The sequence below is a fragment of the Ceratotherium simum genome, chromosome 2 (genome assembly GCF_057802395.1).
Source record: "Ceratotherium simum simum isolate JZ-2026a chromosome 2, ASM5780239v1, whole genome shotgun sequence".
NCBI classification, from domain to species: domain Eukaryota; kingdom Metazoa; phylum Chordata; class Mammalia; order Perissodactyla; family Rhinocerotidae; genus Ceratotherium; species Ceratotherium simum.
The window spans coordinates 74831350-74850111 of record NC_141901.1 but is presented as its reverse complement, the minus strand read 5'-3'; the positions used below and the strand labels follow the sequence as shown (position 1 = coordinate 74850111).

The following is an 18762-nucleotide window of genomic DNA, read 5'->3' as shown; positions in this document are numbered from 1 at the left end:
GGGCACGGATGTTAGCCCAGGGCCAGTCTTCCTCGGCACAAAAACAAAAAAGAAAAAGAAAAAGAGGGAGTTTGGCATGGATGTTAGCTTAGGTCTGATCTTCTTCACAAAAACAAACAAACAAAAGTATGGGATGGGTTACGAGAATCCCAGCGTCCTGGTATGAACAAGACATACTGTATGGCAGGCCAGGTCACCTGCCCCTGCCAGCTGTGCGTGTTCCAGGGCTTGCACCTGTTGCCCTGCTTCTCCCCACTTCAGAGAGGACCCAGTCCTTGATATAACTTCAGGGTCAGAGAACCTGCCACAGAAGCTCCTGCATCCACCATGGAGTGAGCCTTGCCTCACAGAGAAGGACATCTGCAGACTGCAGACTGGTTGTTTCAACGTTCTTGCTCTTTGTTATAGTCAATGTACACATAACTGGCAGAATTTAACCTGAGTCTGCAGAGGCCAGAGGAGACCACCTGACACTGTCTTGTCAGTCTTCTTGCTTCCTTAACCTATGTCCTGTGTTCTTGGAGAGAACTCTTCTATATTTTTCTTTGCATTTCTAACAAGTTCCTGCATCCCATCCTCTCTGTACACTGAAGCGTTTCCTACATAAATAAATTCTGTGAGGACTATACAATACTAAGCTAACAGGTGAGAGAGTAACACTCATGAGAGACGCTATAGACAAATCTAAGGGAGTGGAGAAAGGGGTGCAGAGATGACCAAAGCAGCTCACTTCTTACTGTATCAAATACTACATGAAAGAATGGTTGTGAAACTGCCTTCCTACAGAATTATTGAAAAAAGACTTGTATAAATCTTTGATTCTTATAATTTAATAATTATTTATCAATTTTCAAGGATTGAAGGAGACTTTTTCCTGGAACCTTATCGTGAGATGTCTACAAACTTTATTCCAACAGATGACAACTTATAAGGGAACTTCAAAGTGAGTTTTACTCTGCTTTTATTGTCCTTTACTCACCCTGGTCCCTTTTTTTGGTCTAAACTATGATTATTTCATGTCAACAGTCTCGTGTTCACTGTTTCTTTTTTGCATGCCTGGTCACGTGTGTTGGGGAGATTTGATGGAGTACCAGTACTCATCATTGCCCCCTCATCCCCTTTAGTAGACCATCCAGACATACAGTATTCAGAGCACTCCTCTGGTGACACCACAGGGTCTTTGGGAACTGGGTCAGCGGCAGGACATCTCATTCCCGTTCCCGTGGCTTTGGCTGGGAAAAACGTAAGACAACTGAGAATGAACTCACAGTCCCCAAGGAGGCAGAGCTGTGCCTATAGATTTCATCACTCTATCAGCCTGTGGGTATGATGTTCAATGAGAAATTGGCCCTCATATCAAAAGCATAGTTTTATTTGCAGAAGCTCCTTGAATGAATAGACGAATTATGGTGGAAATGAAAGGTCTGCAAGATAATGGCTCTTTTTTCACTATTTTAAATATCACAATTTTGCTGTAAGCCAAAGATGTTCACTTCCTTGCTGGGTAACTGTCACGGGAGAAAAGCTTGAGGAACCAGAGCACATGGAGTGTCTAGCCCCCAGAGAGAACAGGGCAGCAGGTTTAGGTGAGCATGCATGTCCTTTCTGCCTCAATGAGTCCCTTCTGCACTAGTTCCTATGACTGACTCCTTTATTATGAGAACCTAGAGAACAGTTAATATCATGAGGACATGGTAATTTATGGTCCTCTAGGATGGTAGCTCATGTATAATCAACCACATTTTTTGAACATCTGTTGTTTAAGTGGTGGACTTGGTGGTAGATGCTAAAGATAAGACGACGAAGATCAAGTAGTTGAGATCGTGAGGCTGTAGGGGAGACAGCTGTAACTGGTCATTTCAATTTTACAATTATATAAAAAGTGCTATGGTAGGAGGGACAACATGGCACACTGGCGGGACAGAGGAGGGACACCTCATCCAATCTCAGAAAGTCAGGAAATAGGAGACCGTAAGGAGGAATGGAGGTGAGCGAATCAAGGGTCCAGGGTGAGGAGCTGGGATGGTTAAAGAAGTTTGTGTCCTGTGTGCAAATACCCAGAGTCAAGAGAATATGTCCAGCTTGTGGAATCATAAGAAGCCTTTTATACTGCACTTACAGGGATTTTCAGCATATTTAGGGGAGAAATTTCATCATTACAGTCATAATGCAAGAAGTCTCAGGTATACCATACACATCACAGTTATAGGAAGGATCACTAAAAGCACTAAAGAGCGATTGTTTCTACCATTTCCATTCTCTTTTTTTGGTTGACTTCCGTTGCTATTGAACTGAGATTTCTTTTTAAATCCTTCACTTTGGTCCTGTAAAAAGAAGAGTCTCCTTTGGAAATCCACAATTATCAGGGCTTTGTATTTAACAACCTCAGCAGCTAAGCACGTGTGTCTATTTCTCTATCTCCTTAGATGCTCTTTGATGAGTCTGTCCAATATTTCCACATGTTTGGAGCTGAATAGTGGGAGTACCCACGGTTTACACCTTCCTATGATCCCTCAGCAACACCTCACTGGAGGAGGAAAGGAGTTGGGCCTACGTCACGCCTGACAACTCTTCTAGTAATGTGTTCCAGCTCTAAAGATGAACTTTGAGGTGTAATATAGGTTTAATTCTAATGAATTCTCAGTTCCACCGAGGTAGCGTGACCACACATTTCTAACGATGGAAATTGCTGACTCTCTATAGAACACTGGTTATCAAGCTCAATGTTGGGACAAAGAATGCATTTTACTCTGGATGTACACAATGAGTCCAGCAGACCTGGAAGCAAGTGCATCCAGTTTTAGAGCTTTCAGCATCCCATCTTTCCTATCAGGCACAATATGATACTCTCAAGACCATATGGATCTATTTCAGGTCTCTTTGATGATTGTATCAAGCATGCTAAGGACTAGAGGACTAAGGTCCTATTCACTTGGGGACACAATGAGACCTTATCACACAAACAGCAGTCTGGGAGCCTGGGGCACGTTATTTGTACCTCCCAAACTCTAATGCTACAGAAGGTGTTGGAGTTTTTTCAATTTAGAGCTTCAGCATAATCCAAATTTATCTGAAATTTCAGTGAATCATATGCTTTTTGGATTTCCCCCCAGGATCATGACTTTGGTTAAAATCTTTGCTCTTTCCTTCCTGAGGAACTAGGGTTTCTCCATCAGGCACTGCCCAGGCTCTGTGCAGACTTACCTTCCACTTGTTCCGCGTCACTTCCCGCTGTCTCTGATGCTTTTCTCTTTCCTTCTCCTTCTCTTTCTGTTGGGCTATACATTCTTTGAAGATTCTCTTTTGATCGTCCATTTTTTGCTGCCGTTTCCTCAGTTCCTGTCTTAGCTGCTCTAGTTCCTTCCCAGCTGCCTGATTCTTGGCACGCTCAGCTGTTCCACAACGGTTTTACAAAGGGAAGCAAATAACAGTTATGCCGAGCTGTACCCACCTGAGCTCAGAAACTAAAATTACTTTAAAATGGCAGGGTGGAATCTCTGAATTCTCCTAGGAGCCACACCAGGAAACGCACATTTCAGAATGTGATGGAAAGGCACTGATTGGCTGTAGGAGCGACCCAAACTCCCTTGGTGATTTTCAGATATAGCAGAGGGTGCGTTGCAGAGGAGAGGAACCTCCTTGTTTCAGGAGGGTTTTGCTCTCACACCTGTCAGAGGGCACTGGAGGAACCTACCCACCCCGCTGTGAGCCAAGCCCTAAACCTGTACCTGCCATGACCTTCTCTGCCTCAGTGAGGGCTCTGTCTGCCTGCAGGATGGATTCCTCTATTGCTGCCAGTGACTGCAGGAAGCTCTGGAGGACCTCATTCGCCTGAGGAAACAACAGGGAGTGAAGACTTGTCAGGCAACAAAGATCTTGTCTCTTGCTGGGGAAATTATTGTTCAATAAAATCACAAATCAAACCCTGTAAGTTCTTTACCCTTCTTAGGATCCCACAGTGGTTCCTTTTCTTTAGTGGCCTAAACTAAGTCCAAGCTTTTTAGTGAGTTATGAAAACTCTCTACAGCAGCCTCTTTCCTAGCTCTCTAGCTGCCTCTCCTAATGAGGCCACCTGCCACCACCCCAGGTTACAGACAACCACATTTAAGTGCAGTTCTATCGACACATATCCTCCATCGTTTGCAAGATATGCACATTCTTTTTCTCCTGACTAGATGCCCATCTACCCTTTCTTGACTAGAATATCATTTATTGATACTTCAACTTGTAACTCCTACCTGCTCTTCCAGGAAGCTTTTCTAAACTTTCTTCTGAGTTTTGAATGGCTGCCAAGTACATAGAGCTGCCCTACCAGCTCTACCATTTGATGGCTGTGTGTTCTCAGGCAACTTATTTACTTCTCAGAGCATCATATATCTGAATTTTATAATGGGTAAGACAGTAGTACCTAATTAATATTATTCTGAGAATTAAATTGATAATCCCCACACCGGATCTAACAATACACTTAATTTAGGAAGTGAATGCTCTGTATACGTCAGCCGTCAGCATTACAATCACCATCATCACCATCATCTTCAGTGCATACCTGTATGATAACCATTATCTCACCATATCCAATTGACTATTTGTGCTTCTCAGCTAAGATCAAAAGCTTCTGGAGAACAACATTGTTTCTTTAATTACGTATCCCCTATCCTGAGCACAAAAACGATTACGTTATCTGCTAAATGACAGAAATGTTATATTTCATCTGGAGTTCTATAATAAATTCTATCTTTGGGAAGAAATATTTCTGGTTCATTTAAGAGATTCTAAGTAATTGTGGAGATAAAAGCTAAAAATGTAGAGATATTGCCATGCTCTACTTTCTCTCCACAAATGGTGCTGTGGTCTGAGATTTTCAAAAGAACCACCAAAGACCCTCTGACTCCCTCTGCTGTTTGTCCCCACTCCCCTTATTTCTCACCTTGACTCCTTTCCTGGGCACCAGCTCATAGTCCCGTTCAACCTTCTTCCTTGCTTTTAAGTAGAGACTGTGTCCTCCAGGCACACAGAAAGTTCCTCTGGAAATATTTTCCAGCAGGGGCTTTGAAAACTGCCTAAGCTCAGCTTGGCAATATTTGACAGATGCCTCTTCATTCTGCAGCAAGAAATCCTTCTTCTTTTACTCTATGGTACCCTGCCAGGGAAATATGGAGAAATCCAATAGAAAGAAGCTGTTAGAAGGGAAAGTCCAACTGTGATCCTCTTAGAAGAAACAGTCTGATATCATCAGGGAGTACTAGGACCCAGAATAATAGACTGGAAGTCAGGAGGCTTGTTTTAGTCCTAGTTCAGACCAACTCTCTATGTGACCTGTGGAAAGTCCCTTAATTCCACTGGGCTCAGGCTATTGGTTGCTAGACAGTAACTCCATGGTTCCTTTTCACTTTTTTTTTTTTGGTGAGGAAGATTAGCCCTGAGCTAATATCTGTTGCCAATCCTCCTCTTTTTGCTGAGGAAGATTGGCCTTGGGCTAACATCCATGCCCATCTTCCTCTACTTTATACATGGGATGCCTGCCACAGCATGGCTTGATAAGTGGTGCTTAGGTCCGCGTCCAGGATCAAAATCTGCGAATCCTGGGCCGCCAAAGCAGAGAACGCGATCTTAACCACTACACTACTGGGCTGGCCCCACTTTTCACTTTTTTAATTGAGGTATAATTGACTTATAACATTAGATCAGTTTCAGGTGTACAACATACTGATTTGATATTTGTATTTACTGCCAAAGGATCACCATAATAAGTCTGGTTAACATGTTTCCTTACATTGTTACAAAAAATGTTTTTTCTTCTGATGAGAACTTTTAAGAACTACTCTCTTAACACCTTTCAAATATGAAATACAATATTATCCATGGTTACTCTAATAGTAGTAGGATTAACAGTGATCCATCTATCGACAATGAGCAATGGAAAGTTCAATATGACTAGAAGTTGACTTTGCTCTGCAAACTTTGGTTGCTATGGATAAAGATATATACATAGCAAATCACCAAGCCAGCCCTGGTTGTCTGTGGTTAAGGTTCGGGGTTCTCACTGCTGTGGCCTGGGTTCGTTTCCCAGTCAGGGAAACACAGCACACATATGTTGGTTGTCATGCTGCAGCGGTTGTGTGTTGCTATGACGCTGAAAGCTATGCCAATGGTATTTCAAATACCAGCAGGGTCACCCGGGGTGGACAGGATTCAGTGGAACATCCAGACTAGACAGACTAGGAAGAAGGACCTGGCCACCACTTCTGAAGAAATTAGCCATGAAAACCCTATGAATAGCAGCGGAGCATTGTCTGATATAGTGCTGGAAGGTGAGAGGATGGTGCAAAAAAACAGGCAGAGTTCTGCTCCGCTGTACATAAGGTTGCTAGGAATCAGAATTGACTCCACCACACTAACAACAGAGCAAATCACCTGCCACTAATGAATTAAGTGGTCTTTCAACAGAGTTTTGAATCTTTCATGAATTTTTTCTAGTGAGGTGAGTGTGCAAAAATATAAAAGCAGAATTTTTTTGCTGTACTTGTAAATTACAAGCCAGTTGGCTTTCTTTCACACAAATGGAGAGATTTTTGTAACTTGTATGATGGTCAAAAACAGACTCAAAGACAAACTTTTGGTGAAGGTGCCTATGGTGAGTAGAGTTATGATGTCCTTCAAGAGTTCTCTCCCCTGATGTCCACACTCCACATAGTCCCTGGGTCTGTGAATACCATGAATATTAATCCCATGATTAGATTATGTTATATGGCACAGGGTGTCTTTAAGAAATGGAGATTACCCAGGTGGGCATGACCTAATCACATGAGCCCTTTAAAGCAATATTCTCCAGTTGGTGGCAGAGAAGGTAGTCAGAGCGATTAGAAACAAGAGAAGGATACAACACGCCATTGCTGGCTTGAAGGTGAAGAGAGTGCTCCCCAGAGCCTCCATATGATAATATAAGCCCATCTGAACCTTGTTTTCAGCTTGTGGTACACTGAGCAGAGCACCCATACACCTTGTGCTGGGATATGACCTGAAGAACTGTGAGCTAACGTGTGTGTTGTTGCTTGCACTGCTTGCCCTAAGGTAGACTACAAAGAAGGACCTGGCCACCCACATCCAAAAAAAAATTGGTCATCAAAACCCAATGAATAGCAGTGGAGCATTGTCTGATGTAGCCTGGAACATGGGAGCACGGCACAGGAAGACTGGGCAGGGTTCTGACCTGTGGTACACAGGGTCACTAGGAGTGGAAATGCACTTATGGCATAACAAACAAACAAAAAGCACATGGTAGTTTGATTTTCCATATTAGAAAATAACTAACCAATCTTTTAGAAAAAGGATGGACTGTAGCCTTAAGAGCCCTGTCACTCACAAGAATCTGAGCTTCTTGTATGGTGAGGAGCAATGAATCATGGAGTGAAAAGGGGGAGTCTAGAATCATCCTGGAAGAACAGGAATCAGGAAGGACATCTGCTAAGGCACATTACCAGGAGCTTCTTCTGGACCTCCTGCTTGTCATCCTTGAAGGAGTGCTTCAAGAAGATTGCAATGGCTTCCCCCTCACAGGCTGCATGCACATCTAGCAGCTCCTAGAGCGTGTCTGTGGGCAACCTCACTTGCTGGGTCATCTGCTCACTGTAGTGGTCGGCTGCCTTCTGTAAGGCTGCTGAGTTCTCACGCTGGACCAGAGTGATCACTGCATTTTCCAGACAAGGAACTGTTCCACTGTTGATGGCCTTTACGTAGGTCACCACCAGAGTCCCTAGCCCTGAATAACACACGATATTAGGGAATAGAGAGAAAGTTCTCACTCACTGTTTTACAAGCCTTAGACATCAGCATTCTAAAAATCACAAAAATTTTATTGAAATGGAAATGGAAGGCTATTTTGAGGATATGCAGACAACAGATTAATGGAAGAAGAGTAGAAAACCAATGGGCTACAAACTGTAATCTGAATGACTAAACTTTAAATGAAGACTAGACTAACAAACGGTGACATTGTTAGGTAGCAGGAGTTGGTGCTCCATGAGACCACTCATCAACAATTACTCCTTCCTTCTTTCCTTGCTTCCTCCCTCCCTTCCTTCCTTCCATCTCTCTCTGTCTGGCTCTCTCTCATCTATCTATTAATTCATTCTCTGGCTTTCTGGCACCAGAGGATAATATAAATTTTATCTCCCAGTTTCTAAGCCTTTAAGATCTAGGTGCTAAAATAGGGGACAGGTAGTGATTCTCATCCTGGGTCCCTCTTGTTTCTTTTCTTGCTATATAGCAGTAATTTTTTTCCTTAACATTTAAAATATTATTTATTTAAAATTACAGAAGCAATAAAAATGTTTTTTGTAAACAAAGCAAATGCTTTTGTAAACAAAAGCAGATAAAGTGCAGCCCATCCCCCATTATATTTCCTTCCTCAGAGGTAACTTTTATGGTAAGTTTCAATATTAATGATGTTGTGGATGAGAATAACTTTCTAGTGAAAAAACAGGTTGACAGTAAGTAGTCTGGCTGGTTCTATTAAGTCTTTCTTGATTTAAACTTATCACCACTACTCTTGATACCACTGATCAGTCTGCTTTTATCATTTGCCTAACAGCAGGAAGAATACTTATTTATCTATGTGACTATTTAACTGCAAAGGCTCTGATAAACAGCAAAGTAGGGACTTTTCTGATGTGGTTGTTAAAGACGGAAAGGGTTGAATGCTATCCCAAATAATCTGCAGATTTGAATAACACACCACAGTAGTTTTTACCTGGGATGTACATCAGAATTACCCGGAAAGATTTTTCAAAATACACTCCAAACTTATCTAATCAGATTTCTCTTAGGATGGGTCCTGGGCATGTACATTCTAACAGAGCTCTGCAGATAATAAATCTGCACACAAGCAGCCTTAATTTAGTACCATGGCCTTATGTGATCACCCTAGGTGATTGCGCCCACTTCCTTGGTTTCAACCAACTTCTCTGTCTGGAGGAGGGCCTGAACACAGGTAGTAGCCTGAACGAGGAGATACAACTCAAGACATTTAAGGGGTAGAAATCATAGTATCTACGTATAAAGGAAGAAATTGATGATGGTTTTTATGAAAATTTCAAACCTACATAAAAGTTGAGAGACTAGAATTAGGTTGAACAATTTGAAACTGCCAATATTCACCCATTTATTTGATCTACAAAAAGGACAATTTCAGATGATTCAACATAATATAAAACACTCATGTACACGTTACCCAGATTCATAATTATCAAGATTTTGCCTCTTTTGCGTAATCTCTTCCCTTTTACTTTTTATCTTTTTATTGCTGAGTAGTTTTAAAGCAAATCCGAGACCTTAAGTCATTTTACCCCTATATACTTGGCAGATAGCTCTAAAAAGTATTATGTAACTTCCATGTCATTATCACATTAATTAACAATAATTCTTTGGTATCATCTAATACCCAATCCACATTCGTATTTCTCTGGTCGTCTTTAAAAACATCTTTTTACACGTTGATTGATTGGATCAAGTCCCTCAACAAGGTCCACACATCGTGCTGGTGGTTGTGGTTCTTAGGTTTCTTTTCATCCTGGAGCAGCCCTCTGAAACACCCCCTCCCACGTTTTCCCCATGCCACTGATTTGTTGAAGAAACTGGGTCAGTTACCTATCCTGTGGTTATGACCCACATTCTGAATTTGTTTGTTTTTCCACGTCACATAACCTGGCCCTCAATCTGCCGTCTTTCCTATAAACTGGAAGTCACGGGGCCTGCACTTATAGCCACTGCAATATCTTTTCTTGAGTAGACAGAGCCAGCCATGCCAGAACTAGACAGGGGTGAGTGTACTATTTTGGTTATGCCACTTACAAGCTGTGTCACCTTGGGCAAGTTACTAAACCTATCTAAGCTTCCACTTTCTCCTTCGTAAAACAGGAAGATAACAATTCATAACTTGAAGAGATTTGTAAAGATAAAATGAGATAATGAATACACAATGCCCAGCAGTACGCCTGATAAAGAGACAGGCAAGCAGTTGCTCAGCGAATGTCAGATCTGGCCAATGAAAGAGATGACTTCAGCTTATAAAACAGAAATATTCCCTCCAATAAAATACTTATAAAGTATCTGATAAATTGCATCTTTTTTTGACATATCGAAGAATATGTACAATATTTAATCTGTAAGGGATTAAGCAATACCTACAGCAGAAGTAGAGAGTCCGAGGATTTTTGAAGAATAAATTGTCTTCAGGAATTTAGTTCTACTGCCAAGGGAGCAGAGTCTCCTCTGGGCCAAAAACATGCTACAGGATAAAAGAAAAATTTTTAAAGGGAGTAAACCTGTGATACTTATATCACTATCAGACACTGTAGCTAGCTGATAGATCAGAAGCTATATACACAATATATATACACAATTTTTTGTGTATATAAAATATATACACAAATTTTTGATAGCTGAGTTTTCTATGATGTAATCTCATCACTAGAATCATTCTAATCATTCTAATAGAATACTCCTTATCTTATATAAATTTATGCATGTCATTTTAAACTAGAGCTCTGTAAGGATATTGCAAATTTAAAAAATAAGGTTCTATTTAGTCAATAGCATTAAGCTACAGTAAGTAAAAGTTCCATTTCTTGCAGCTATAAAATTCAGAATATTTCAATCTAAGAACTACTCAAATTTTAGAATCGTCTGGATAACAGTCACTAGTAAAAGCACAATTTGTAACAGCAAATTGGAAGTTGTTAGAAACAGATTATTTAGAAAATTATTTGAAAAGGATTAGAGTAAGCCCTTGTGGGGCATCAGAATTGGCCACCCCAAAATGTGTCTCTGGCGTGAAGATTATTTTGGGCTGGTTACTTTTAATACAAGCAGACATAGGAAAAGCTCTGAAAACCAAGTAAAAGTAGAAGTTATTCTCTGTAAGAGACATTTACGTTTGTAAGGGAAATCTCCGTTTATAAAAGTATCTCCTTCTTTGTACCAGGAAGAAGGGGGGATGACCTTATCTCTAAAAACTCTTATCAACGTGGAAGGCAGGACTTAAATCTGCATAACAACCTTACTCTTCTTGACTGTGCTTTTCTGGTAATCTCCCATAGCTGACTCCCCCCAGCCCAACATCCTCCTTTGTCTCTAGCTGAAGATGGTATTTAAGATAAAGCCTCCACCATTTTGGCGAGCTACTCAGTTTTTCCTGGGTCTCTCCTGTTATATAAAACTTTGTTTGATTTTCTCCTGTTATTCTTTCTCATGTCAATTTAATTCGTACCCTAGCCAGAAGGACCCAGTGGGTAGAGGATTTGTCTTCCAGCCCTACACCCTTGATAAATATAAAGAATATATGAATGAATCTTAGGTTATTTTCTCAAATGCTACTTCCCTCAACAATTCCATAGATAGCTAGGAAGCCATTTCAATAGATTCTAGTTACATAATAGGCATGCATTCTGAATCACTTCTCTACCTGTAAGGAAATCATCAATCATGAGTAAATGGAGGGAGATCAAAGCAAGAGAACGTATTGCTTGTACATAGCATGTACCGCCACTTAGAAGTGGAAGAAAACTCAGCTTTCAAAAAAGATTCAGGCAAACAGAAACTTCTCATAAGGTTTTACTCTGAGAATATTCTATCCATGGATCGCATTTCCTCTATCTCTAATAATCAAACTCTAGAAAAAGAGACATACTCTATGGATTCAAAGGGACCATTGAAGCTAGCTATGAATCTCTTTAAGTCACCAAAATATTAAGGTTTCAGAAAGTACTGGATATGAAAAGGAATATACTGGATGTTTCTGAAAAAGTGAAATATAAAATCCTGACCTTGTCAATAAAACCTCAGCTTAAATGACAGCCTCTTAGCCATTCTACATCTCATCAGCCTATTTTAATTCTCTCCAAAGCACTTTTTTGTTTGTTTGTTTGGCTGGCCACTCATTCGTTCATTCGATAATTTATAATGTAAGTTCCACGAGCAGGGGCCTGGTGCGTTTAGTTCACCACTGTGTTCTCTGGCGCATATTAGACACTTGATAAATAGAAGTGTTAAATGACTGAATGAATACATAAACTCATTATAAATGAATGATTTAAGTGGACTGTTTATAAGAGTGCTTTTATGAAATATTGATTTCTTTTGTAAAGTAAATAATTACCCCTTATGGTTTTATGTCTTTCAAGTCAAAGCCCAGGTTTTCTTAAATCAAGACATGCCTCTTGTTATATCATTAACTGTCCTGTTCAGGAATCAAATATTAAGCTGGTTAGGCAGTAAAAATAGTTTTAAGGAAAGGTATTACCAAACACCAGGAACTATATTGAACAATCTTCATTCAGTATCATGAAGTTATTTGATTTATATATTTATAAATATATATATCAATATGTATTTTTGACAATATATATTTTTTGACAATATATATTTTTTAGGCAAATAAATGTCCATTTATTTAAGTTCAGCCTAATTTCTTAGCTATTTAAGCAAAGTATAAGCAAACTGCTTTCTTGCAAGTAGACAAATGAGAGAAACCTCTTCTAAGAGAAACCTCTTCTTCCTTCTTGAGATAAACTAGGGGAATAAACAGGATTAGGCATCAGGATACCTGGATTCTAATCCTTATCCTTAATACTAAAAATATGTTTCTCTCCTTGGACAAGTCACTGACTCTTGCTGAGCCTCAGTTTCCCCATTTTCCAAAACAGATGAATAAACGGATCGTTGGTTTGAAGGTCATCTCAGAGGGTACTAAGTCACTGGCTGGTCATGGGCGACCTTAGACTGCAGCTCTTGGGAAATTTCACCCCAGGTTGGGTGAGCCATGCCCTCTGGCCACCAGGCCATTCTCCTTGGGGAGTTGACACTAAATCCACCTGTTTTCATCTAGAAATTCCAAAGCCTAAAGTGCACATCTTCTCCCCTGTCTTCTACAGCACACTACCTCCATAATGCAATGTACTACCTGGCAACTGACCCAGCTCTTCACTTCTCTTCCACTGTCCAAACCTTCCAGTGTCTTTTGGAACAACTGCACCATAATCAGCAAATTCCATTATACCTTTATGTTCTCAGAGTGTTCTCCTTGCTGTAACTCAAACCTTATTGTTCCCTGAAGATACCACTTCTATATCCCTCAGTGTTGGCTTTTGTTCTTATATGCCCCACCTACCTCTTTCTTGCTGTCCATTTACCATGGCCAGACTATTACTCCTCTCATCTGCCTCACTGATGTTATCTCTTGACCTGTCGATAACCCCCTGTCATTCATTAAGGATTGTGTCATCAGGCATACAGCTTTCTTCTCAACTCAGAGTACTGTGATCATCCCAGGTGATTTTAATGTCTTCAGAGATAACCCTTCCAACAACTGACACATCCCCACGTCCACTGCTCTTCTCCTCCATTCCACCTTAGTCACTCTCTCCTACAGTCATACACTGCACCTTGCCATTACCTCAATCTGGTCTAATTCCAAAGTAATTAACTGAAGCAGTCTGCTCGTTGACCAGAAACTATCTATCCTTTCAATTTACTTAATTATTCCAACTATTGCTGTTCTTCAATATCATCAAGATCTCTAGGAGGCTGCCTCTCCTTTTCCCAATCAGCCCTCACCTTCCTCTATTTTCCAGTTTAGATACCAGTTCCACCACCTCCGTAACGTTTTTGACAATGCCCTAACCCGCCTTGTCTGTCTTTTCATCTGTCTGTAAAACTCTAGCTCTGGATGAACTTAACTACAGTGTCTGTGCTTCCTATGGTCCATGAAGCTGTGGACTGTCAGAGAAAGTCATGCAGGATAGGACTGGTTTCACCACAAATTCATGGTCATTAATCTCAAACTGACCCCCAATACTCTCTAGCATTTCTACTATATTTCATAGGTGAAGGATGGCAGAATATGCCATCCCAAAATATGCCACTCTGGCCTAAGGACTATTTTGAACTAAAGGCACTTGAAAAACAGCAGAAGCAAGAAGGGCGATCTGATCTCCCCCTTTCTTCCTGAAAACGAGAGATGAAATTCCCACGTGAAAGACGCCCTCCCTGTACCAGGAGGAAAGAAACATTCTTAGACAGGGGTCAGGGGTCGAAGCTGAGAGAATTCTGTACAAACAGACCTTGTTAAAATAATCCCTATCTTCCTTTAGCCGCCTCATATATTTTAGTTACCTTTTCATAATTGTCTCTCTTGGTTCAACCTGGTATAAAAGCATTTGGTTTGGCCACTCCTTTGGGTCTTCATTTCCTTATGAGCTCTTCTGTGTCGTGCAGAATTTATATTAAACTTGCGTGCTTTTCTCCTGTTAATCTGTCTTATGTCACTATAATTCTCAGGACCGGTTGAAAACCCTAAGAGGACAGGCAATATTCTCTCTCATAGTCCACAATGAGTATTGTAACCTAAAACCCTCTTTAGTTTAAGCAGATGAGCTTGCTTCCTATCACAGAGAAAACAGAAGCCATCAGATGGGAACTCTCCCATGGTAAACACCAAACCTGAAATATCCCTTTTTCTTCGTTCCCATTACAACAAAGGAAGCAGCCCTCCTACAAAAGCATCATCCCCTCTCCCACACTCAGATCTCATTCCTCCCACCTCTGCAGGGACCTTGCTCCACTCATTATTACCTTTTCTCCTGTGTAGTCAGCTTTGCTTGCTCAAGTTTCTTCCAGTTAAAAAAACAACAAAAACAAAACAAAAATACAAATACACAAAAAATAAAATTCTTGACTCTACCTTCTCCTCCCTGTTGCTCATCTCCTCTTCAAATCAAAACTTTCCTTGTCACTTACTTTCTCTCAAAAGCAAAACTTTGAAAAAGGCATCATTTTATTAGCTGTCTCCTTGTCCTCAATCTATACTCAACCTGGGGCAATCTGACTTTTATCCCCTTTAGTCCACAGAGGCAGCTCTTGCTCAAGTCAATTTTGACCTTCACATTGTTAAATCCAGTGGACATTTTGCAATTCTCATTTTCCTTGAGCAATCTGCAGCTTTAGATACTGTTGGACAAGCCCTGTCTCCACCAAGAAATACACGTTCCCTCGGCTCTTGAAGTACCATAATGCCACAGTTTCCTCCTCTCTCTCCCCCGCCCTGCCATGAAATGACGGAATTCCTCAACACTAGGATCTAGGCTCTCTTTCCTTCTCACTCATTACTCTCTCACTAGGTAAACTCATTGTGGAAGGAACTGTGGGGGCATCAGTGGAAAAATGGCTCCAAGGAAATCTCAGCAGGCTGACAGATACAGATTTAGAACCTCTGAAGCTATTTTTCTTCTGTACTTCAAATAAACACTTTTTGAGCAGCACTTTTCTAAAGCAATTAACATTCCAGGTGTATATTCACCAATAAACTAACTAACTAAATTTGGACGCCATTGAAAAGCTGGAGATAATCCAAAGGTATATGGCTTTTAATTCTAAACAATATTTTCACTTTTTAATTTCTCTAGTTTCTCCTTAAAAACAATGTTGTCTGAAGAAAATTAGGCAATTGTGAATCAGGGTGACCTAGTAAACGTGATTACAGCAAATATACAGAAGAAAAACTCCATATTCAAATATGTATGATCAATAGAAAATCTGCCTATTTATTATCATCGGAGTAGACTGTTTAAAATGAAGATACAGAAGGGATGCGTGGCACATCTGGGGGTGACCTGAAGCTGAGAAGTCTGGTGAATTGATGCAGGCAGAATTCAGAGCTCACAGGTAAGCAAAGCAGTCAAAATGAGTTGTAAGAAGTTTGAACTCTCGACTTACATCCAAATGAGCAACTCACAAGCGCTTTGCGTCCGGGAGGACAGGTACAAGACACTTCTCCAGAGGGAAGGAGTAGGGCTGACTGGTCGAAGCGTGCAGGAATCAGCTCTCAGCACAACGTGAGCTGAAACTTTCCAATGGCGGACCTGCAGCCTGCTGTGGGTGAGCAAGCCGCCCCGACTCTCCCTCGCGCAGCAGCGGAGCCGGCAGGACGCAGGAATGACTGCTGTGCTCGGCGGGGCTCGCACTCCAAAGGCTGACGGCACTGCGTTTCTTTTATCTAAAAACTACGGATTCCACTAAGCTTCACTTACGTGGCAAAGTTAACAGCCTTTGTTTCCCTTTTTTAAATTAAAAATCCAGGTTATGGATGAACTGGAGTCGGTGTTACCTTCCCACACAGTTTTCAAAATGCCAATACTGCAAAGGGGCAGACGATGACCCGGGTCCTGGGGTCCCACACTAGAAGGCCAGTCACCTAGGTGACATACTCTCCAGAGGAAACTCTGTCATTCCAGCGCGGACCCTCTGCAGCCACCCCCGCGGCCCGCCAGGGCTGGGGGTCAGGGGCCCAGGCCCTGGCTCGAGCATCGGCTCGAGGGCGAGTCCGAGTCCTGAAGGAAATCCGGCCCGGGCTCTTCTCCCAGCCCGCCCGGCGCGCGGCTCCAGGTACTGCCCCCAGCCGACTTCCCTCCCTCCCGGCCGCGCTCCGCGGACGCTGCTCGCCGGACCGTACGCGTCTCTCCGCTGCGGAGCGCCCGCCTCGCGCCCCACTCACCTCCCTCCCGCGACAACCGCGCCTCCCGGGGCTCGAGTCCGCGTGGGTCGAGGGCCTGGTGGGGCGGGATTCGGACGAGGGGGCGGGGCCTGGGCGGGGCTTGCCGCGGGTCTGGATTCAGAGCGCGGATTGGCTGAGGGCTCGGCCGGGATCGCGGACTGGATGGCACTGGGCGAGGGGCGGGGCAGGAGGCGGGGAAAGGTGCCGGGCTGACGAGAGTAAGAGGAGGCGGGTGCTGGAAGGTGGCCGGGCATTAGCTATGAGGTCTGGGCTCACGGCCCGATTGACTGTGAGGACAGGCGGCTTCCGGGACCGGACAGGGCCCGTGGAGGTACGGGCCAGTTAGGGCGGCGGGATAGAGACTGGCCTGGGTAAGGCCTGGGATTGGGTATGCAATTTAGGGCCAGGGCTCTAACTGGATACGTGTGACTGGGTTGGAGTAGGTTATAGGGCAAAGATTGATTTGAAGCAAAGGCAAGCTATGGGGCCACAGAGTTTAGGCAAGGGGAGGATTGTAGTTAGAACAATGTTGGAAGGTGCAGGAGAGAGGGTAAAGCTAAAGAGGATGTGCAAAAGGGTTTGTAGGTGTGTTTATCACGTGTGCTGCGGGTGGAAAAGAAAGCTGAAGAACTTTATATTCCTGAACAGTAAAATGAGTTTGATCAGAGAACTGAGAATGAAAAGGGGAGGTCAGACTGAAGGAGGAAAATAAGTGACACTGAAAGTGAGGAAGAAAAATCAGCTAAGAGAAAAAGGAACACCATGAATTACTCCTTTGGGGAGGGCGGTGTTGACAAAGGGAGAGCTTCTGTTAAGAATCAAGTTTCATAATTAGATTTTCTTCCTCTCCTGTTTTAAGAAGATGAGAGGAGAGATGGAATGGGAATGGCAGTAGCATTGCTCTTCAGGCCTAGAGCAAAGAACAAAGAGGATCTTTTGTTGAAGGACTATACTCTTGAAGTAGGCACAAGGAGGTTCAGAAGAGGTTAGGTGAATGGAGAAATTATTGTGTCCGATAGAGAATCTGCCCCTAGATTGTGAGCTCTGGTGAGGGGCATTCATTTGTCAATACTATCCAGCCAAAAGACCACCAGGAGCACACCTATAGTCGGAAAGTTGGGTTTATTACTCATTGTAAAGAGGGAGAACACACACCTTGGGGAGCTGTGGGTCATTTCAATGACAGAGTGTTAGAAATGGCTTCTGCTAGGATCTGGGCTTGTATTAGGTGATTTAGGGAGAGGGTTCAAGGAAATGGAGATTTGTTCTGCTTTGGATGCTGTCAGAAAGTGGGGGTAATTATAAGATTGGGTATCATAATACATCTTATGTAGGACAAGGGAGGGAAATTGCAAGGCTAAATCTGTAACTGGTAAAAAAGCAACAGTTTTACTTGTTGGTAGAGGAGGAAGTTGGATATTTTTGTTGTTTGCACAGTGGCCTTGCTTTTATCTGTGTGTAGAGAAGATGATTAAGTGATCTTGTCTGTTGTCCCACTTCATCGTGATCACAGAGTGACTTTGATGTCGGTGTTCCGTCAGATTGTTATGTTTCACGAGGGAACACGACGGCTAGTTCCTAACAGCACTGAAGCCTTCAGGGTAAGTGTCAGTTCAGTTCCCGATGCCAGGTGCTGCTGTTTTTTTTCTTACATTGAACGAATATAAATTGAGGACATAGGTGCTGAGGCTACTGGGGAACACGAGGCAGAACAAGTGTGAGTCTTAAGCCTTATGGAGGGAGAAACAGACAATAGACAAGTAAATGTAAACAATGACTTCAGTGGGTGGTGAGTGTTATGAGAGAAGCAGGGAGGGGTGGAGACAGCAGACAGTTTAAACAGGATGGTCACCAAAGGCTTTATTTGATGAGGTGACGTTTGAACCCAGAATGAATGAAGAAGAGGCAACCTTGCAAAAATTGATTCTGGAAAGGAAAACAGCAGTTGAAAAGGCCGTGATATGGTAACAAACTTGGCATGTTCAAGGAGTAAGAGAGAGAGCAGTGTGTTTAAAACAGTGATTTGGGGCGGAAAGTGCTTCCAGGTTAGGGCAGAGAGAAAGGCAGGGGCCAGTCATGCAGAGCCTTGAAGACCACAGAAAGGAGTTTAGATTTTATTCTGAAGCAGCCATTGGAAAATCTTAAGCAGAGGAATAATGTAATCTTAATTCCATTTTTTAAAGATCCTCTAGCTGCCTTGGAGAAGGGACTCG

The 18762-nt window shown here is 42.3% G+C and overlaps 1 protein-coding gene across 1 annotated transcript; it reads right to left on the bottom strand.

Moving 5' to 3' along the window:
• Positions 1-2076: 2076 nt before the first annotated feature.
• On the bottom strand, positions 2077-17682 carry LOC147918057 (guanylate-binding protein 7-like). Its single transcript, XM_087417952.1, is given in 8 exon segments — positions 2077-2324; positions 3205-3392; positions 3729-3831; positions 4931-5143; positions 7482-7762; positions 15791-16051; positions 16550-16784; positions 17641-17682. Coding segments are annotated over 8 exon segments (1485 nt in total). The 3' UTR covers positions 2077-2162.
• Between the last annotated feature and the right edge of the window lie 1080 nt (positions 17683-18762).